This window comes from Talaromyces stipitatus, genomic scaffold (genome assembly GCF_000003125.1).
Source record: "Talaromyces stipitatus ATCC 10500 scf_1105507295523 genomic scaffold, whole genome shotgun sequence".
Lineage (NCBI taxonomy): Eukaryota > Fungi > Ascomycota > Eurotiomycetes > Eurotiales > Trichocomaceae > Talaromyces > Talaromyces stipitatus.
This window is the reverse complement of record NW_002990113.1, coordinates 377,525-398,733: the sequence shown is the minus strand read 5'-3', so window position 1 is coordinate 398,733 and position 21,209 is coordinate 377,525. Positions and strand designations below refer to the sequence as shown.

Sequence of the window (21,209 nt, the reverse complement as noted above, 5' to 3'; positions counted from 1 at the left end):
CTAATTATCAGCAGGCACGCTTACAGTCATATAGACGACACACTTACAGGGCCGGAGATATGGGAGGATCTGCTGTAACACTGTTACATGCTGAGCTCGGAGAACTCAACTGGCGATCGCCTTTGCTGCCTTTATTGACACGGAACTAAGTGAAATAAGTCAGTAAGCACGGCATTCGGCCTTGATACATACTAGGCCGCGGGCAACTTACTTCACGATCTCGGCGGCTATGCCCTCTTGCCGGGAAGTAGCTAGAAATGCTTGAGTAAGTCATTATATTTCATCATCAGGCTAGATTGAATGGTACCATGTATTAGCAACGTCAGATCCAGCACGGCTACATCCCTCACACGGCGGTTTCCCATCATTATACACACATTTGGTGCGCAAACGACGGCATCTAGTAGTCTTTTATGAACGTCAAAGTTGTATATCCCAGACCGAAATTTCTCATACCTCCTGCAGGCGACCGTTGCTCTTGTCAATTTGACGTGCTGCTGATCGCTACCCCGTAAGTCGAGCGGCAATTCAAGCTCCATTCGAAATAATGGATAAAAACTCAGATATTCACACTATGTGGGGTGATGATGTTGCGTCTATGTTTTTTTGTGAAGATGTTGCTGGTATATCACTTTTGGCCGGCAGAATGATGATGTGAAAGAAGAAATTGGTCTGTACTGCGTGGACAACCGGCCGGATACTGGAAGTTACATAATCACCTGTGTGTCATGGTAAATTCAAATCTACTTGACTATTTAATGAGACTAAATTAGAGACCACTGACTTCATGGGGTCAAGCAAATTCATTTGGGGGGTTATTGACTGAAAATGTTGCTTTGTCGCAAAGTCTGGACATTCTGTTACCTAGGTATATCCGCCCAAGCTAAAACCAAGGTGGTTCAAGTTACTATAGAGTTACACTATCGCAAAATGAAGAAATGTTTGCCGGGCTATGACAATGATTGGGCCTTCTCATTATCACCTTCTTATCTCATGCACGTAGATAGGTCAGTATACGGTAGTATCTAGTCCCGGCCGGCATTTCCGGCATTTGTTTCCAGCCGGCCATAGAACGCCACAATTCGATCAAGAGCAGTATTCATACAATGTCAGACTTTACAACAATTGGTACTATAGGCGTAGACATGATGAATCTTCATTAGCAAGTTCCGGCCTGGTGGATAGCGCGATTTGTTGGATAAGTAAAGCACAGAACAGTTACTTGTTGAATCTCGATATACTTTTCTTCAGAGATTGAGTCGTTTTCTCTCTCTAAAGATATCTTCAACACCTCTCAGTCGCTAGCAAGTCGTATAGAATCATAATGGGCGAGTTCATGAGAATTCCAAGTGAGGAATCACTTTCAGATACCTCCCCATTAAAATCCAAATACGGGAGGTCTGCTACCGACTGCTATACGTCACCACCGACTGCAAGTGATCCATATAGGTACATGCTGGGATTTGGAAATTTATTTGTATCCGAAGCAGTGTATGATATAAAATCTTGTCGTTCTCGAATGAGGATTAATGGGTTTTTGCAGAGCTGATAGTGTGAACAGACCAGGAACTCTGCCAGAAGGAGGTCGAAATGTGCCCCAGAGATGTGCTTTTGGTCTTTATTCGGAGCAGTTGAATGGTACATCGTTCATATCGTCGCGACAGACATTGCAACATGTGTGAGTCGATGCTATACCTATGCATCTGGCATGAATTACATTTCTGAGAAGAATGTAGATGGATGTATCGCATACGACCGTCGGTGGCGCATCGCCCGCTACAATGCATGGCGGCGAACGACGATATTGAAGCTTGCTTCTCTCCCTCAAATCAGTGCATAAAATATACTCCTCTTAGCTACACCTGGGGTCCTCTCGAAATTCCAGAATCAATGACCCGAACGACATTCTTATCTGGACTGAAAACAATGGGTGGCCATGGTGACCCAACTAACAAAGAAGGAATAGCAATCCACATGTACGCAGCAAACGCGAGTATGGAAAACGAGGCGTTTTGCAACAATGATGGCGACTTTTTGATTATACCAAGTGAGGGAGCTTTAGATATACAAACCGAGCTCGGGCGAATGATGGTTACTCCTGGTGAAGTCTGTGTCATTCAAGCTGGTATTAGATGGAAGGTTAATCTACCACGTGGCAAGGCAAGGGGCTATGTGCAAGAGATCTTTGGAAGCCATTATGAATTGCCTGAGCTCGGTCCCCTGGGTAGCAATGGAATGGCGCTTCCTCGGGATTTTGAAACACCAGTGGCGAGTTTTGATATCGACGAGACAAAGTGGACTATAATTCACAAATTGACCGGAGACTTGTTCAGTTATGAACAGGCCTGGACGCCCTTTGATGTAGTGGCATGGCATGGAAAGTGAGATACATTGTCCCAGGTGATTGTGTCCCTTGTACTAAATACGATTCGATAGTTATGCCCCATACAAATACGAACTTTCGAAGTTTGTTTCGTTCAACAGCACGTTGAAAGAGCAGGTGGATCCTACGATACACACTGTCCTAATGGCTAGGTCAAAAATACCGGGGGTGTCTTTAACAGAGTTTGCTGCCTTTCTGCCTAAATGGCAAACGAGTACCAACACCTTCCGTCCTCCGTATTATCATCGCAACATGGCAACTGAGATTGGCGGTTTGATATACGGCCAATACGGCGGAAGTTCAAGAGAGCAGGTCGCTGGAGGGTTGACACTAGAGAACAGTTATATGCCACATGGAGGTCAGTTCCACCCTGACGTTTTGGGAAAATCATCTTCAAGTCCATTTTTAACCCCTGAAACAGAGTCCTACGAAGCATGGGTGAAGGCAACAACCGAACCTTTGGAGAATGTTTTGGTTGGACAAGACAGCCTGGGTTTCATGCTTCATATTAGCTCGCATTTCTCGGTCACCAATTTTGCTATGGAACGACACAACTGCATCCGTCCACAGCGGGCTGCATTCTGGGACAATGTCAAAGGCCCGTTTCTTGACCATATTCCAGCTATCAACAAGATATTGCAGGAGCAGGGACTTGCTCCTTTGGGAACACCTCAGTAAATACATCTATCCTCTACATATATTAGTATCATACGAACCTGTTTATAATAGAAAATTATTTATCTGCAAACCAATTCCTATATCAGCGATAAGTGAATAAATGGATAATGAGCTTTGCAACCCTAACCCTTAACCCCTGGTTACAGTCGACTTTTGACCACGAAAGCCCTAAGTATAACTGACAACAAGAAACGCTATTTCGTTTTCATGCATACAATGCAGAAAATGCAACAATATCCCTTCTCAATAACATTGGCAATGTCGTAGCGTATATGAGGAAGGAGATGTATTCCCCAGTTGAGAGGTCTCTCTGCCCAGCGATATGACCCTGACTTGTCTTATCGAAGATATCGGAGGGAAGAGCGACAAAGCGAGCGCTGCCTCGGCGAATCAGGTTTAGATATTACGTACTGTACATACTTACTTCTTAGCTCTTAAGAAGTGGCACGGGTAAAGCAAGTCCTTATCAGATACGTGAGTCCAGCTAGCTCTGATAACCGGCAACTCTAGATAGGCATGATTACTGTATGAGTCGTTCACTCTCATGTTCAATGCGATTTCAGCAACGCTTTGAGCAACTGATTTCAATCAGATACAGACAGAACGATTCAGATTATCAGAGAGATAGTATACGATGATATAAACACCTTTCTATTTCGCTTCAGTTGATCATGGTTCATACGCATCCTCTTTTGTCTGCATGTTACTGAATCTTGCGCGGAAATGGCCTCATCTAATGCAAGTGATATCGAGAAAGGGGAGAAATTCCCCGACTTAGTGAATGTCACTCATGATGTTCAACTCGGTGAAAGCGAATCATCGGATATTAAACAACATGGAGTCCTAAAAAAGACATTGAACCTCCTTCTCTCTTCCGGGGTAGAGCTACGTGGGGTGGAACCAGTTCCACCAGAGTTACGTACAGACTCGGCGTTTAATAAAATCTTTACTATGTGGTGCACCAGCCTGCTGTGTCCACTGCCGTCAGTTATCATTCCCCAATGTTGCATGGAGCCTTGACTGACCAGGATTGATAGACTCGTTACTGGGATGGTAGGCACATTGTCTTTTGGCATCAACCTACGCGATACATCGCTCCTTGTGCTTTTTCTATCGCTCTTGATGTGTGTTCCACCTGCGTATATTGTAACGATTTCCCCACAGACTGGAATGCGCCAGATGATTCAAGCCCGGTATAGCTTCGGCCTGTACCCCAATATTCTTGTCGCTCTGCTCAACATGATGACGCTGTGTGGCTATAACATCATTTGCTTGGTGACTGCTGGTCAGACTCTTGCGGCAGTTTCTGGCGACACCATAAGTCAGACAGTCGGAATTGTGATAGTTGGTGTTCTCTCTATGCTTCCCGCCTTTGGTGGATTTCAGGTACTTCATCATTATGAGCGATGGGCGTGGATTCCTGCGTTCATCGCCATTGTCATCACCATTGGCTCCGGCGGATCAAAGTTGAAGGAGCAAGTCCAGACGGCTCCTTCAGATGCGCCAACTATCTTCACCTTTATTTCCTTGATTGCTGGTTACTTTCTCCCTTACAGTACCACTGTAGGTGATACAGCAGTCTACTTAGGGCCAAATGCTCCAAAGTGGCGCATCTTCGTCTACTGCTGGATGGGTATTTGCCTGCCTTCCATTCTACTCATGATTGTCGGCGCTGCCATCGGTGGTGCTGTACCGAACATCCCAAGTTGGTCCGATGCTAATGACCGTGATTCAGTGGGAGGAATCTTGGTAGCCATGCTCCAACCACTGGGTGGATTCGGCAAGTTTGTTGCTGTCCTCTTGTCTCTTAGTGTCATTGCGCAGATTGCGCCAGGATTTTACTCCGTCTCGCTTAGCTTTCAAGTAATGTGGCCTAAGTTTACAGTTGTTCCCCGCATTATCTTTGTGATTGTTGTAACAGCCGTGGACATCGGAGTTGGGATAAAAGCCGCAGAATCGTTCTTTAACTCTCTGGAAGATTTCCTGGGAATCATCGGTTACTGGAGTGCAGCATTCACCGGTATTCTGCTGACGGAATGGTTCGTGTTTCGAAAAGGAAGAGCATCATCATTCGATCCTAGGATTTGGAACAACGTTCGAGAGTTGCCACCAGGCCTAGCAGCACTCACTTCCTTTGTATTACCATTTGGACTCGTGGTGCCCTCGATGGATCAAGTCTGGTACGTGGGCCCAATTGCAAAGGTTACTGGAGATTTGGCTTTCGAGTTTGCTTTGGTGCTCGCGATTCTACTATATCTACCTCTACGTTCCTTGGAGATCAAATGGTCAGGACGCGTTTGATTCTGAATTGGAATTTCAATTTCAAAGTATAAATAGCTCTAATAATAGGTTGATGGATAAAGCTTTGCGAGATGTGTAATTCTACGGCTTCTTAGTGCAGTTCTAGACGACTAGTGTTATCAGCTAAGACCAGTGAGATTTCATGTCTATATCGCTAGGCGAGCAAAATAAGCAACGTTGAACAAATGCCGGCCGGCACAGTGACCCAGACAGCCGCCGTCGTTACAGTGGGCCCAAAAAAGCCTTGGAAACTTTCTTGTAAATAAATTCGTCCTGCTCCCGTGATAAAACACACCAGAGGACCTGTTCCATTCATAAAGTCACTCTTCTCGGTGCACATTCTTCTTACTCGCGCTTTCATAGCCCATGAACAACATGCCAACAGCGCTTGTGGAATCGCACCCGTTTTATCAGACCTCCAAAGCAGCTGGATATCACCGACGTATTGGTTGGGGCACAAAACCTGCTCTAATTCTAATTGATGTTTGCCGTGCCTATTGGGCAGAAGCATCACCTCTCTCATTACTTTCCAACCCTTCCGGCGCAAATTCTCCGAATAGCATGACCCGCCTGTTGAAGGCCGCACGGGAAGGGGGCATACCAGTGATATGGTTACAAGTTCGCTACAATCACCCAGATATGGTTGATGGGGTGATTCAATTCAAAAAGTCTCCTGGAATATCGATATGGCAGGAGGGCGACGCACGAGGAATGGACGCATGGATGCCTGGTCTGGTTCCAGACTGGGAAAACGAGACTGTCGTACTAAAAAAGAACCCCAGCGGATTTTTAGCAACCAATTTGCTTAGCCAGTTGAACGCTCTAGGTGTGGACACGATTGTACTTTGCGGTGTTAGTACGAGTGGTTGCGTTAGGGCCACGGCAATTGATGCATGCGGGTATGGGTTTCGATGTCTGGTTGTCGAAGAAGCCAGCGGGGATAGAAGCGTTGAAATCCAAAGGGCTACTCTTTTTGACCTGGATTCAAGGTTTGTTGATGTCATTAATGAGCCGGAGGCTATCGATCAGATGAAACGAGGATGGAAATGATGGCCTTCTGATACCTAGGTAGGATAATACAGCTTCTTCACGAAACCAAAAGCATTTTTGGGTAGTCATAGCTATAACGGTATTATTCTTTCAATGTAATATTATAATTTAGAGATCCTTGTAGTTATAAAAAATGCTAAATATGATATTTATGCTATAAAGTGAGTATTTGCATTGGTCTCGGATCATGGAGTATATTCATACCTGTATTAACGTAACCAAGGTAGAAATGCATTCGACCTCATTTGCCAAATATATGGCTGAATGATAATGTGTGATACACTACCAATATGTTGTTTTGGACGAGGGCAGCTTTTACTGATATTTAATATGATGTGGTTACAGCATGTTTGTAAAAGAATGTAGGGTTAGGAAAATCCGCTATTTGCCGGCCGGCCGGCATGTAGTATCTTGTGATGATAGTCTGTTTGATATAATGTTGTCAACTAATAAACAGCTACCATTGCGGCTTCAGCTGTAAACCCTCTCTCTTTTCCTTTAATATGGAAAGAAAAGAAAAGAGAGATGGTATTTTTGTGCCGAGCATACCGACATTAGCACGATGGACAGCTCTATAAAAACAATTTTCCAACCTTTGGAGGAGGCAGTTCGAAAGAAATTGGATCCTGAATATGTCAAACTGCACGACGATATCTTACAGTACTGCAAACCCAGCGAGTTAGAGCCATGGGATGCAGAGTGGAGATTCAGGCCTAATCCCATTGGATTCGCTAGTCCAATTTTGGTGGAAGTTGGTAATGTCGTGGACATCAGTATCGATGAGTTTCAGGCCCGGGTGTTTACGCCTGAGACCGAGGCACCTGCTGGTGGATGGCCGTGTTTTGTATACGTTAGTCTACTCCTTATTCGCAAACCTTGCCCTACCATTCAGGAGATAGTGATACGAACAACTGTTGAATCTTCATAGTACCATGGCGGGGGATGGGTACTTGGTGGCCTTAACAGTGAAAATGGGTTTCTAAGACACATATGTAAATGTAAGTCGTGGGGAACTCTCATGAGTGGATCATCCGTCATATAATATGAAATCTCACAGTCAAATACACGTGGTAGATCTCAACTGCACCGTCGTTTCGATCAATTACCGCCATGCACCCGAGCATTGTTATCCCGTCGCTATTGAAGACTCTCTGGCTGGATTGAAATGGATCCTAGCGCTGGAGACTGCTACGAGACTGTCGATCAATACATCTAAAATAGCTATTGGAGGACTTTCAGCGTATGTACAGCATTAGAGGACAAAGGGTGGTAGTAGAGACTTTTCTGACGGCGCATCTCCTTAGGGGCGGTGGGCTAGCAGCAATAGTGTCGATGCAAGCGGCACTCGATTCTAGCATTCCGGATAACATCATCTATCAGATACTTATATGCCCGGTCATCGATAACACTGCCACTGTTGATACGGCATGGGCGACATCTAAGCACTCCCCGTGGCTGACGCCCTCACGAATGACATGGTATCGGAATATGTATTTTCAATCTGAAGACAAAGCGAGGAATTGGGACGCCTCACCATGTTTTGCACCGGCAGAAGTGCTGGAAAAAAGCCCAAGCACATTCATCGCCATCGCAGAGTGTGACCTTCTTGCTCCCGAGGCTCGTCAATATGGCGAGTCGCTACAGAAGTGCGGTGTCGCAGTTGAAATTGAATCGTATAGCGGAGCTACGCACTCCATACTAATTTTGGCTGGGTACATTAACCCCTGATGCTCGCTTTCCGTTCGATGCGCTGATACACTCCGCCTGCCAGTCTGCATGAAATTGGAAGGAAATTGATACACGACGTGTGTGCCCGGCTTGCAAGAAAGTTTGACGTCGTATACAACCCGGAGAACTGCGCGATTTCACCTCAATTCCCGCAGCCTAACGACAATATGTCCATGTAGACAAAAGGATGCACGAAGATGGCTGCACTCGGGTCATCTCTTTCGCAATATTAAATTGCTTGTCGGGGTGAGAAAACGGCCTATCAGAGTACATAGCTAGCTTTCCCTGATAAGTCCTCCGTATGGGATACAATCTACAGAATCATCAGCAGGATCACGGACAGGTAGAATCAGCCCTGAAAATACCTAAACTAAATTGGGAATGGCGCAGTGCATAAACAGTATCAGAGCCAATTATAACTTGTAAAGTGGACCGAAGGTGAACGGTTAAGACCCATAAGTGGGGCGATATGTCCAATCGATTTTCATTTCTTGTCAGCTGCGGCTGAAAGGTGGGACCCGAGAGATGGTGGGCTAATCCATTTAAAGAATCAAAACAACGAAAGCCTTTTTTCTGTCCTTCTTTCTTATGTATATTGTCAAATTCAATGACCGTTATTCAGTGCGTCCACAGATATGACCTCGATGCATAACAAAGATCGTGTTTATCGTGATGAAGTAGATCCGTCGCCCGAAAGTACTTCAGACAGCAGTTCAGAAGCGAGTAATTTTCGAGCCGCGCGGTTCTCAAGAACGGTAAAAATACACATTGGAATATTCGTCAGAAATAACAATTTTTACTGACTGAAACTAAAGGATCGACGGTCGAGTGTGGATGAGTCCGCCTTGGATCGCGTGGGGGTTATGGCTGCGGATATTAATAGACAAAGAGAAGATAATGGAACGCATACAAACGGAGATACGCAGTTTCAAATTGCGGTCAGGAATGCAGATTTCGGTACGCTGGTGGCGATGCAGGAAGATGATGTTGAAATAGATGCGCGCGACAGCAACGGGAAGACGGCGCTTCATCTCGCACTTGAGCAGAGAGATCTCGGGTTAGTCGAGGTGCTGCTGCGATTCAAACCCAACCTCAACATAAAGAATCCCAACGGAAAGACACCCTTGCATTTATCTGTTTCCGCAGAATGGGAACCGGCGGTGAGGCTACTTCTTAGTCACAATCTGGATATAGATGCAACCGATGACAAGGGGAATACAGCATTACACCTCGCCTGTCTAGGCGGCTCTCGTGAGATAGTTCAAACGCTACTTGAAAGAGGTGCAAACGTCCACATTCGTAACTCAACTGGAAGGACAGCGCTTCAGTTAGCTGTCCTCAGTCGAACTCCGCGATTACCGGAGCTGCTACTACAATCTGGAGCCGATATAGATGATGTGCGTCACGGAAGTGGTCCCGATGGTGATCCGAAAGACATACCCAAAGACGATCCAATGACTCAACCCTCACACAGCAAACAAAAAGATACCATGGAAACCGAACCTTCTGATATTGGTTCTGTCCTGACGGAATTTAGTGAGGGCCATTGGGATGGAGTGCGTCGTGATAACGGTGACGGTTTCACTTTAGCTAACTACGATAATCACGACATATTCTTCGATGCCAAAGTGGAAGCAATTCGGCTGTTGATGCACGAGGGGCTAGAGATGCACGCGATTCAGTTAAAATTGAACTTCATGAAGCCATTTTCGAATAGGAATCGAATACGGTACGCAAAAGTGGACGCTAGATTTGCCACCGTTGAATCTGGTGTGTTGCCACATATACACAGCATAATGCCGCAAGCCGATCGAGTAGAAGTTTCCGAACAAGAGATATCCTCGGGACAAACATTCACAGTTGGCGCGTCAGGTAACGGAGGACCATCTAGCGTCAATATCAGTATGGAAGGCTCAAAATCACGAAAGTCCACATTCAAAGGCGTACGGATCATTCACGGAGTTGTTAAAGACAAGATGCATGCGTCCTGGCGCATGTATGAAGAGCCTGGTAGTCAGAGCGGATTGCCAGAGATCGTACGACTTCTTCTTCTCGTGCAATGTAACACAGAATTCGATTTACGGCTCTCCATGTCAGTGAAAGCCTGTCACTTTTCCTCTTTCAGAATCCCTCGGACGTTGGATGCCAAGACTGGCCCCCCGTATCGAATCCCGAGTATCACCTCTATGTTGAAGCTTGAGCGAGCGATGAAATTGAAAAACATTCTAAACGTTGCAGATCGCGCCGCGACAACAGTACAAGAGACGAGGATTTTAGAAAGGGAGTTCACCCGGTTGATTCAGAACCATAGCAACAAAGCCCTAATAATGGAGGCTTCCCGTGACCCTGAATTTGTACAGGAGTGGGCAGACATTGCTGATGCCTCGCGACTCGGAGATTTCAGCATGTTGCATGATAAAGTCTTGGAAATGGATGTTTCTGGGAACGCGCGGCGTCTGTATGAACGTGTCATTCTGGAGCCTGAAGATCACTCTGCACAGACCGATATGGAGGAGCCGAGGAGGTACCACTTCCCATCCCCATCCCCGAGAAACCGGGTGATGCGAGAGTACCGTCGCCGGGGATTGCGTAGAGGAGGGATTGAAGGAGATCGGCCGTATGACTCTCAAGCGACGAACGCGATGGAATCATTTTCAGCAGTGGGTCCTGGATACAAAGTGTCGAGGTTAGCTTAATATCGTATTGTAAGTGAACCAGGACAAATTCGGGAAGATGCCAACTAGCGATTACGAAGCATTCTATTCGTAATCTATAACTAAGGCCTTTAAGGAGATAAGCTCGGAAGAATTATAAATGAGTCCGGGAACTTCTTACAAAAGGCCGTCTTAAAGCAGCAACGAGTTTCTATCGCGGCGATTTCTAACCGATGTCTGAATTCCAATCCTCATTTGTCAGTCATAGAAAACTGAGGTCGCTCATACTTTGCTCGTAGAAAGACGTGGAAATGGCATGGCATCAGGGAATATTTGGAAAAAACTATTTAAACGACATCATGCCCATCGCAAAATGTCTCTTCCAAAGATCTGAACAGAAGTCGACCACATTTCAATTTCAACGCAGATATATACAAACGCAATTCTGCTTAACCTCTTGAAAATCGTCCGTCTAAGAATAGGTAAAATGTCTGGAAATATTCCAAATACTCAAACTGCCATTCAACCCGGCTCACGCATTTTGGTTACCGGAGCCAATGGCTATATTGGATCGCACGTCGTGGATGTGTTGCTTTCTCTTGGATATCTCGTGCGAGGCACTGTCCGATCCGAAAAGCCATGGCTTAATCAATTCTTCGAATCGAAATATGGTCCCGGCAAGTTCGAAACTGTGATCGTTGCCGACCTCGGCGATCAAGAAGCTTTAGTTGGGATCCTGAATGGCGTCAATGGTGTCGCCCATGTGGTACGTGTATATTTCAGCCTAAACGGTGTATACGAATAGTCTCGACGCATCATCTGGCGTATTGAAATTTAGGAAGGGAAGCCCTACTGACAACAGATTATAGGCCAGTGACGTATCCATGAGCCCTGATCCTAACGAGGTGATACCTAGAGTGATCGGCTATACAGAAGCTCTCTTGAAGGCCGCAGCTAAGGCATCGGTCACGAGATTTGTCTTAACTTCATCGTCTACAGCGGTCCTTTCCTCACAACCTGGTGTGGAAGGTATTGTTGTCACCGAAAGTAAGTTATCCGAATGAGTTGTTCAGCGAATCGTGGGCAACTCTTAGCATTGTCAATATTTGTCCATTGTCGCGATATCGTGCATTACCTCTACTGCGGCTATACTCTAACCTACTTGCACTGATAGTGGAAGAGACGCGTACTTACACTTCAATTAGATACATGGAATGACGCCGCTGTTAAGGCGGCATGGGACGAAAATACGCCCGCCGAATCCAAGCCGCTTATTGTCTACTCTGCATCCAAGACCGAGGGTGAGAGGGCCGCATGGAGATGGATTAAACAAAACAAGCCGAATTTTACACTCAACTCAGTAGCCCCGAATCTTGTTGTAAGTGACAGTCCATGATAATGCGACTCTTTTCGAACTTTACCATCTGCCCATTTACTTTGGGAGTATGACTATTATTCAACATGTATTGACACTTTACAGCTTGGAAAAGTCCTCCACCCGAATATCGGCGGTTCAACTATGGGATGGATCGCGGGATTGTTGAATGGCAAAACAGATGTTCTGTCGTTTCTCCCAACCCGTACGTCTTCCGCCTGCCACGACATTCTCCCAATACCTTTACGAATTTTAACTGGTTGAGTTGCTACGATAGATATCAGCTGACAAATTTGAAAACAGAACATTATGTTAATGTCGAAGACGTTGCACGTCTTCATACAATTGCGCTACTTGATAAGAACGTTAATTCAGAGCGTCTTTTCGCATTTGCTGGGCCATATACCTGGACTGGCATTATCGACATCTTAAAAAAACTCCGGCCATCCAATGGTCAGATACCTAACCCACCGGCGAACGATCTTCCGGATTTGAGTAACATTGTGCCGTCTAAGAAGGCGGAGGGTTTGTTAAAGTCGTTCTTCGCACAATCCGGTTGGATCGGCTTGGAAACAAGTTTGAAGGCTGGCATAGAAAGTCTAGGTCTCTAAAGCACACATGACCGCACATGTGCTTCGTCCTATTGAGTTTGAGTTGATGTATGAGTTTTGCGGGTGAGCAATCCTCTAGCACCATGTTCCATGAATAGCTAGCTAGTCCAGTAAGAAAGATAGATGCAATACGCGCATATATCCTCTTATTTCATTCCAGGCAACCAGATCCAGTTTCATTGCTGTTTGCAGTAATCTGTTAGGGTTATAGGGCTCCAAATACTTTGTCCCACGGGATGACACCCCTCCAACCAATAAAGTAGTAATACATACCCGTGCTCATTTCTTAAATAGAATGGGAGAACTCACTCAAGGAACCCGATGCGGTGTTTCTCGCTCGGTGAGCTTGATTTATAGTTAACTTAGCGAGCTCCCTAGGTAACTGCCCAGTTTGCTGTAACATCGTCACTTATCCCCGTTTGTTGTAGAATAATACACCCATTTACACTGCATTTTGTAACATGGCAAGTTAATGTTGACAATTATCAAGGCTTATTGTTATGATGAAGTTTGACCTATTTCCCAAAAGCTCTTTTTATTACGTCCTCACAGAAACTGTATTCGTCTGATAGAAAAGGTGTTAACTAGAACAAATATTTCAGTCTTATGAATGGTACCACTCAAGGAGTGTAAGCTTGCAAGATATTATCATAGTACACGTAAGCCTGACCGCTTGGTGGCTCAATACTCGACCAAGTTGACGACGGCCACCAAGGACCAGCAGCCCACCAAACAGCCCCAAACCATACATCGTTGTTTGCTGTCAAATGATCCAACATTCCAGTAACCGCTTCTTGACACACTGAGTTTGGTCCGCCAGCATACTCCCCTAAGACACCAATCTTCCCATTTGCCTTCAACCAAGCCGTTGCACCCTCGATACGCTCAACGCCGATTGTCGATGAAACGCAGGTCGCACTTGTGCCAGATCCATCGGAGTCGAGATATTGGTGCATTTCATAAATCAGTAGGTTTTCAGGATCTTTCAAATTTTTGAGTGAGTCATTGGTGGTATTCCATGTCCACGCTCCGGTCCAGCTATTTCCTTCAGCGAAAATGTATTGCGTTGTCGCGCCAGAGCCGCGAATACCATCGATTGCAGCCTGGTTAAGGTCAAAGACGAGGGATTCATCCATGTCATGATATTCGTTATTCGTATCAAAAATCTGGCAATTGTTACTTTCTATTCTTAAGAATCTCTTTCTGGTGAAGAGAAAAGGTACGTACCACTTTTGAATTGTTCTTGAAAGCGGTTGCCATATTGGACCAGAACGTCTTGAAAGCACTGGTATCAGTGATTATGTTCCCGTTGTATCTGCCATAATTGTGGGCATCTAGTACTGCATATGCTCCATTGCTGGTAATGTAGTCGACTGCAACTGAATAGTTGGTCAAGTATGCGTTATCTAAAGTGGCGCCAACGGAGCCCCGTGCCATCCGCTCCATGGCAAAGGGAATGCGAAAAATGTTGAAACCCTGGTTGATAAATTCCTGTAATACGATTGGCAATTAGTTTCCACGTTGTGAGAGGAGCCAGAAACCTACACCAATTGTCGCCGTATTTGCAAAAGTGTAATCAACGCCCCATGTTCCAGGCATCGCTGTTCCAAACTCTGCGCATGATTCATCCACACCGAACCATTTCAATTTTCCACCATTTGTATTAGTAGGTGTACTCGTTGCCGTGCTAGATGTTGTCGAAGTTGTCGAATGAGACGAGGTAGTAAGAGTTGTAGAGGATGGTAGGCATTGGGAGTAGTAATCGTTGAGAAAAGTACAAGTCCATCCAGACACGCAGCTCGTTGCACCAGTCCAGTTTGCACCACCACACTGGCCGTATCCAGACTGTTGCGCCTGAACGAAAGTAACAGCTAGCACAGCAAAGCTAGCAATCGCCACGATCGTTGGTCTAGGTGTCATGATTTGATTTGGTTTCTGTCAGAAGGGGCCGTCCAGAATTTTGCAAGCGTGCTACATGCATAGGTAACTGACAGAAAATAACCATATTTATAATTCCGAGGTATCATTATTTGGTCCTTGCAATATCCACGAATGAACTAGAGCAACGGAATATCGCTCGAAACGACGGCTCTGGTCCATTTCGATACTCCCTAAATACTAGATGGCCTTGATACAGAGGGTCTATCTAACCATTTCGAGTAGTTAATCCTATAATCTTCAGAGATCTTAAGGTGCCCGTTGTCCTTAATAGAATCATAGCGTTTCATCAAGAAATCGGAACATCGGTCCCAGCTGACACGATTGGTGGAAACTGAATACCTTGATCCGGTACTTTTGATCCTCAGAATGTCCCATCAATCAATCGCTTCTAGTCTCCACAAGGAACTTTCTGTGAAACATGAAACATTCTAGGTGTTTTAAGAATACCTAAGTGTCTTTTGTTAGGGATACTCTCAATAATTAATGTTTTGCGTCGAGTACTTTATATTTCATTCAAGCATTGTTCCATACGACGTTACTCAAACGTTCTTGGGTACATCATGTTGGGTCTATGGAGCGTTGAAAATTCATGAAGGAAACAGATTGATGTAATATACGGAGCCATGATCCTTACATTAGTACAATGCATGCCCGTCAGACCAGTCTTATTGCCTGATTATTGTATACCTATACAGAGCCGCTGAACACCTTTTCACAATGGCCAACAGCTGGCCAGGCCGACTTTCCGCGGCAACAGTGATGTGTGCGACTTCATGTTTGTCTTTGCCTTGGAGCGAGACGATTATACCAGTATAGTTCCAGCAAAAAACATGTGTAACTCAGTGATAATCAGCATCACAGGTGCATTTGTCTTTTCAATCGTCCAGATAGACAGACCACCCAGGTATGTTTAAAAAGCTTCAAGATCAAGTAGTTATAATTTAACTACGTACGTATTTATTCATTACCCGTTGACTCGTTTAAAGCTCTAATAACAATTATATGAATTCTAGGTTAACAATGTTTTTATTAGTAGCCTATATTTCGCATTGGTTGAAAGTTAATTCAATATATACATTTAAGGGAAGAGATTGATCAGTCTCGTTCGTCAATGAATAAGTGGATTCCGGTCTTTACACTAAAGTCTGGTCAGCCAGGTTTCGCACATATAACTGCACCTCTTGGGTAGCCCTGGAGGGAAAATATGTCACCTTGATATCAGGTCCTACTAGACGTCACTGTAGTATACAATGATCAAAGCCCATGGTTTTCAAAGTCGATGAAAAGAGTACACATTCTTGCATTATATTTAATGACACATAGTACCTTAGTGAACAAGCCCTCATCCCATGTATCAACCGTCCACTCTCTAGTCTGCGGGTTGTAATCCAAAAGATAAGTCTCTCCACCATCCCCTTTATACATGTGAGTAAGCTCCAGGTTTGGCTCATTGTAATGGTCTATGAACTTTAATTCTAGCCTCACTGGCGATGCCCCAGGGACCAGTGCATTGCAAATGGATATAGGAAATTGCTCTGGTCGGGATTCCCGCCTGCTACCATCCAATTTTACAGACTGAAGAAACGTGACTGGCGCGGTTTTTTCCTTCTGTCCAAGAAGCTGAGAGTCTCGTTAGCCAGTGTCACAGTTAGCAAAGAACCCAGCACAAGACATAAATCCGCTTGTTGAGAGTGCTTGAATGCTAATCTCTGAGGTTTCACTGGAAGGCTGTCTCTAAAATTAATAATCGTGTCGTGTAGCTTGCCCCCGCAGACAAATTTTCGATTTGTGCGATGGTCGTGAATTCCATTCATATAATCTGAAACTGCGCGGAATTTTTGACTCGATGATGGTAAGAAACTTACGAAAGTGGTGGACCAAGAAATATTACTTGATCATGTATCAGAATGCCATACCTCGGAGATACTCCTTGCCACATTTCACGCATAGTTCTCAGGGATTCTATCTATTGGCTAATTGTCAGTCTATTCTTCATCACCTACCAGTATCGAGAAACGAAACTTACTACCAAAATACCACTCTGTCTATGCAGGCAGTCTGTAGCTCTACAAGTGCCATGTGCCAGAGTGTTGGAACTGCTCTCAATGTGTTCGTCTGCTTGGTGTGCGTTCTGCTCTGGGCTCTCAAGGCCCAGTTATCGTCGGAACTGCGGAAATCAGGAATTCCTACACGCCCCCAAAATGAAAATCAGGTCTAAGGGGATGTCTGTGACCGGAAACAAACCTACAGATGTCGAGATTCCAGCGCCTGTGAGAACAATGAAGTGCTTGCTTTCTGCTTTTTGACTGGCCAATGTGGAGGCCTTCCTGGCGATAAAGAAGATCGACTCGCGATGTTCTTTTGCGGCTATGTTAGGAGCGCTGTCTGCCATTTCGTCTTGATGCCACGGGTATACACGTTAAATGAGATTCAAGATCCTCAATATTGACGAAATGGGTGGAGCTCGAATTGGCCTTTTGCCACTTGTGCGTCGGACATAAGCCGAAATATAAAAAAATAAAGGTGGGTAAGGCTGCACAAAGTACGACCAGAAGTCGTGTATCGAATCGACAGCTGAACGAACAAGAGTGAAATCGAACTGCGCCACCACACCTGCTTCCTGTGTTGATAGATCAGCTAGATTGCTGTTGCTAGTTCCTTTGATGAACAATGCGATGCTGAAAAGGAAAAGACACATATTAAAGCGAGGGGGTTTGATTACCGAACCCAGCCCAGCGTGAGAGTTCCCCTTTTCTATATAGACTCGTTCGACGAAGTCTTGTTGTCCTTTCATCTTCCTTTGCTCATGGTATGTTTCCTATTCAAGTATGCCCTTATGGTGGGCATTAGGCGGCGGGACTAGCCCGTAACACTTCACACAACTTTCAGAATGAATTGACGCTACTGTCTGAATTTCAATCAAAGATGGATAAATTCATTAAATTGCTTATAAGCGGGGATATCACTTCCCACAGTCTACATCCAACAAGGCTGTTCTTGTCATCCCGGACATAGTATATGAGACTTGAACCGTACGTTTTCCAGATGTACTTGAGCAAGTTCCCAAATCAGACAACACATACCCACCATAACCCTTGCCCAGCACATCAGTCGAACCGTCACTGTAAACTGCTGTCACCATCAAATCAGGTGCGTCGAACCCCTCTTTAACAGCACCAGTAAACCCTTCATGGGATGTCTGCTGTACAGATAACGAAACCAGCTCCACGCCACGGAGAGCCGCATGCTCTGCACAGGTCAAGTTAACAATGGTTCCATGCCGCATCACACCTCTGCAGCCATCATACTCCGGTTTTTGCGTCCATTCAAGTGCCATCCACTGGCCCAAGCTAAGGTCCTCCGTCCAGTACGGGTGCAACTGTTCCTCCAGAGGCTTACCTGCCGGAGATTCAGCCCAGATCTGATCGGAGAAAAAATAGTATCCGCCTCGCGAATCGCCTGGGTTTCCACGAAACGCGAGCGGTGCCTCGGCGTAGGCCGTTTTCATGAGTTTGTGCGTGATGCAACTCGCGACAAGTTCCCAGTCCTTCTCCGGCGCGAGGACCCGTTTTGATCGTTCCTGGTAGATATCATCGGCTGGGTAGGGACCCGCATACCGGGTTACGCCGACGCCCGTAGAGATCCGGTCACACACGAAGCGGTGATAGTAGCCCGTCTCTTCTTCCAGGACCATACAGGCATCGAGGGTGCCGTGGTTCTCTCGCCCGCTCATGATCTTCGCCGGGGAGAAAGTGACAAAATCGCGTGTTGTCGCGTAGAGCGTCTGGTTCCGAGTCAGTGGGTAGCGGCGCTTTGGATCTTCGACGTCCTCTGTGAAATATGTGTCCGCTGGGTACATCGATGATGTCCAGAAGACAACGTAGGCGCCTATTTCCGGATCCCAGATAGCTTCAGGGGCGAAAACCATGCTCGCCTCCGGCGGTCCGACAAGCACGTGGCGTTGCTCCGACCAGGTGCGTAGATCCCGAGACTCCCAGATCTCTATGTATCGGCTTGCACCGCTTTGGGCCCAGTCCCAGCCACGCCAGCCATGCTCCGTCCCGTCCACGTTGAGGTCTGTCGCGAGGAGGTAGAACTTGTCCCCTTCTAGGGAGCGGACGAGGGAAGGGTCTCGGACCGCGTGCATCCCTTTGGTAGAGGTGAGAACTACATGTCCGTTGTTGGCGGCCTTCCATCGTGTTGGGTCGTTGCCGATAGAATATGCCATGTAGATCTGCTGACCCCGGTCGCAGTTGGAAAGCGCAAAGTTCACCATCCCGTAGCGCGAAAACGGTGCCAACTGGACCGAAGGCTGAATAGTGAGGTGGAATTCTCGATTTATGATCTTGGTGGTGTTTTTCTTTTGCGACGGGTAGGGAAGAGTGTTTTCGATACTTGCTGTCAATGTAATTTGTGCTGGTTCAGCACCAGGGGGCGGTCTCTGCACCACCCCAGCTGCGGTTTGACCATTTGGTTTGTCGGATACAATGCCAGGATTGGACGACGTCCAAGTAATTTTGAATGTTTCTGAACCTTCTTTAATGGCCGTTGGTAGCGTGATGAAGCCCCTGATGTCATCCTGATTGGGGATAGTGATTTTAGCCAGGGCCTGTTGAGCGGAGAGCTCTGCAGAATCTTTAACGGAAACCATATTCGCATCCATATGAATCCAGTCTTGTCAACATGGACTTACATCGGTAGTATAAGAGAGAAACCAGAGGATCTCTATAGTTGAAAAATTCCTTTTCTCCAGGAGGGTCAAGACCAGGAGACTTTATACAAATTAGCCTCGGGGAAAAGGGGAAAGGAAGGAAAATCGCAACTTTTAACCGTCTGTCATTTGCCGACTGGCTACCAAGCGAAAGCTTCTAAATAACGGAGGTATCTACCGGAATAATAATCTAGGTACGGGATACATAGCGCTAACTTTGCTTAATATGGGCTCTGCTCCTGCTCCAATGGGAGAAGCACTGAGACAATCATAGACTTTACTTAGCGATCTTACTCTGTAGTAGAAAGCTGGTGTCACTATCAGCCGTAGTCATACTGAAAGAATGGCGACTTTGCCGCTATACTGCTGCGATGAGCTTGTCTAGTATTCACTCGAATTTCCCCATGTTTTTATCTGGTAAACTGCGAGTAAGTGGCTTAAACCAGTAAAACCGAGAAATCAAAGAATCCTGTATCCCAGCGTTATCAGCTCCCATAGACTCGTTCAATCAGTTTTCAGAAAATTACGCACCTTACCGAACGAATGGGGAGTACTTTGTAATGGGTATTATCATATGACACCTGCCCTCGACTTTTGTTGTTTTCTCTGTATCTTCTTTTTGCTGTCTGCCATATCCAATCCTCTTTTTCTTTAGGCATTCACTAACGGCAATAGCAATCAAACGCCTAAACAATCTTTGACTTTTGTCTTCTTTCGAAATTGGCAACTTATCTACGGATGCGGATAATATGGTGCTTGACCAAGCTTACCAAGGCCCTGAAGGTTGCCGGTAGCCGACCGAGAAATGGGCATCTCTTCGTCCTGTAGGCATTTGGTCGCACAGAGCCGCGCAGAGCGAACTAAGTAATTGCTGACATCTATGCCTGTGGGTTCGCTTCTGCACATGTGCATACAAGTAGCTTAGTAACCAATTGGTAAAGTCATATTCTTCTGATTGTCTGTTCTCTTCTCTTAATGAGACCCCGACGCGGTCTATATAGTCCTTGCTTGACGAGGTCACGTGTACCTTCACGTGATCTCTCCTTGGTTCGCGTCGGTGCCAGGAATCTCGATTGCACCTATAAACCAACAATACCCCTATGGATAAGATCAAGGTAGGTTTAGCCCTACCAATCAGACTGGTGGTTTTCTTCCCTTATGACCAGCTTGCCCTGTACGGCGGCTGCTGGCACTATCGCGGCGAGGCGGGATCTCATGAGGCTGACACACGCCACTGGGGAGAGAAGTATTTCTCAAAGCAGAATTGATTAAACAGATACGGAACGGACAATATGAAAGTGTTTCCTTAATTCACTAAGTTTATGATAGTAGCACATACAGAGTCTAAGGATAGTGAACTTTGGTGTAGCAATAACTGGTTGAGAGATACCACGCGGTAGAATATCCATGTTTCTCCTGCAAATAAATCCTAATTGGTGGTAGAGGTCTATCTTTTTGAGCCTGTTGTAGACCAATCACATTGCTTCCCAGCGCCTTTTTTAATAAATATTACAACGTATTTCTCAGTCTATGAGCCACCTTTTTTGTTCCTATTTTCAATCCATACATTAGGGAACTTTCGTACGAAAATAGCCTCATAACCATTCATCTTTTGGTGGATACGCATAGGATGTTTGGGAACTTATGGCCTTAGTTGGAAGCTGAGAGGCTGACTCTGAAGGCAAAACTTCATCATCTAAAGAGTCGAGGTAAGAATCAATCTGAGCACTGGCTGCTGATTGAGTCGGACCAGGAGAGTGAAATGAAATAGATGGAT

At 45.6% G+C, this 21,209-nt stretch overlaps 8 protein-coding genes across 8 annotated transcripts; 5 read left to right on the top strand and 3 right to left on the bottom strand.

Moving 5' to 3' along the window:
- Nucleotides 1-930: 930 nt before the first annotated feature.
- Nucleotides 931-3,061, top strand: TSTA_061060 (homogentisate 1,2-dioxygenase, putative; the record flags this gene model as incomplete). Its single annotated transcript, XM_002339961.1, has 6 exons — nucleotides 931-1,007; nucleotides 1,318-1,491; nucleotides 1,562-1,678; nucleotides 1,737-2,381; nucleotides 2,437-2,741; nucleotides 2,805-3,061. The coding sequence occupies 6 exons, from the start codon at nucleotides 931-933 to the stop codon at nucleotides 3,059-3,061; spliced, it is 1,575 nt and encodes a 524-aa protein (XP_002340002.1).
- Nucleotides 3,062-3,383: 322 nt separating this feature from the next.
- Nucleotides 3,384-6,412, top strand: TSTA_061050 (pyrazinamidase/nicotinamidase, putative; the record flags this gene model as incomplete). The annotated part of the gene is made up of 5 exons (XM_002339960.1): nucleotides 3,384-3,455; nucleotides 3,493-3,535; nucleotides 3,819-4,044; nucleotides 4,099-5,356; nucleotides 5,726-6,412. The coding sequence occupies 5 exons, from the start codon at nucleotides 3,384-3,386 to the stop codon at nucleotides 6,410-6,412; spliced, it is 2,286 nt and encodes a 761-aa protein (XP_002340001.1).
- A 562-nt stretch (nucleotides 6,413-6,974) lies between these two features.
- TSTA_061040 (uncharacterized protein) lies at nucleotides 6,975-8,222 on the top strand (the record flags this gene model as incomplete). Its single annotated transcript, XM_002339959.1, has 4 exons — nucleotides 6,975-7,262; nucleotides 7,341-7,410; nucleotides 7,487-7,652; nucleotides 7,717-8,222. 4 exons carry the CDS (start codon nucleotides 6,975-6,977, stop codon nucleotides 8,138-8,140), a joined length of 948 nt encoding a protein of 315 aa, XP_002340000.1. The 3' UTR covers nucleotides 8,141-8,222.
- Nucleotides 8,223-8,775: 553 nt separating this feature from the next.
- Nucleotides 8,776-10,836, top strand: TSTA_061030 (cortactin-binding protein, putative; the record flags this gene model as incomplete). The annotated part of the gene is made up of 2 exons (XM_002339958.1): nucleotides 8,776-8,895; nucleotides 8,956-10,836. 2 exons carry the CDS (start codon nucleotides 8,776-8,778, stop codon nucleotides 10,834-10,836), a joined length of 2,001 nt encoding a protein of 666 aa, XP_002339999.1.
- Nucleotides 10,837-11,281: 445 nt separating this feature from the next.
- On the top strand, nucleotides 11,282-12,938 carry TSTA_061020 (hydroxysteroid dehydrogenase, putative; the record flags this gene model as incomplete). The annotated part of the gene is made up of 5 exons (XM_002339957.1): nucleotides 11,282-11,560; nucleotides 11,664-11,841; nucleotides 12,000-12,172; nucleotides 12,275-12,374; nucleotides 12,473-12,938. 5 exons carry the CDS (start codon nucleotides 11,282-11,284, stop codon nucleotides 12,778-12,780), a joined length of 1,038 nt encoding a protein of 345 aa, XP_002339998.1. The 3' UTR covers nucleotides 12,781-12,938.
- Nucleotides 12,939-13,349: 411 nt separating this feature from the next.
- TSTA_061010 (endoglucanase, putative) lies at nucleotides 13,350-14,750 on the bottom strand. Its single transcript, XM_002339956.1, has 3 exons — nucleotides 14,326-14,750; nucleotides 14,008-14,271; nucleotides 13,350-13,946 (listed from the first exon to the last, which is right to left on the bottom strand). The coding sequence occupies exons 1-3, from the start codon at nucleotides 14,698-14,700 to the stop codon at nucleotides 13,401-13,403; spliced, it is 1,185 nt and encodes a 394-aa protein (XP_002339997.1). The 5' UTR covers nucleotides 14,701-14,750; the 3' UTR covers nucleotides 13,350-13,400.
- A 1,225-nt stretch (nucleotides 14,751-15,975) lies between these two features.
- On the bottom strand, nucleotides 15,976-17,113 carry TSTA_061000 (chromatin regulatory protein sir2, putative; the record flags this gene model as incomplete). Its single annotated transcript, XM_002339955.1, has 5 exons — nucleotides 15,976-16,181; nucleotides 16,382-16,563; nucleotides 16,638-16,687; nucleotides 16,759-16,907; nucleotides 16,966-17,113. 5 exons carry the CDS (start codon nucleotides 17,111-17,113, stop codon nucleotides 15,976-15,978), a joined length of 735 nt encoding a protein of 244 aa, XP_002339996.1.
- A 570-nt stretch (nucleotides 17,114-17,683) lies between these two features.
- On the bottom strand, nucleotides 17,684-19,384 carry TSTA_060990 (arabinosidase, putative; the record flags this gene model as incomplete). Its single annotated transcript, XM_002339954.1, has 2 exons — nucleotides 17,684-17,712; nucleotides 17,758-19,384. 2 exons carry the CDS (start codon nucleotides 19,382-19,384, stop codon nucleotides 17,684-17,686), a joined length of 1,656 nt encoding a protein of 551 aa, XP_002339995.1.
- Between the last annotated feature and the right edge of the window lie 1,825 nt (nucleotides 19,385-21,209).

Coding starts and splice junctions, on each gene's coding strand:
- TSTA_061010 (XM_002339956.1), bottom strand. CDS start 14,700: ATGACACCTAGACCAACGATCGTGGCGATTGCTAGCTTTGCTGTGCTA. Junction 14,272..14,325: donor CAAATACGGCGACAATTGGT/GTAGGTTTCTGG, acceptor ATCGTATTACAG/GAATTTATCAACCAGGGTTT. Junction 13,947..14,007: donor TCAAGAACAATTCAAAAGTG/GTACGTACCTTT, acceptor AACAATTGCCAG/ATTTTTGATACGAATAACGA.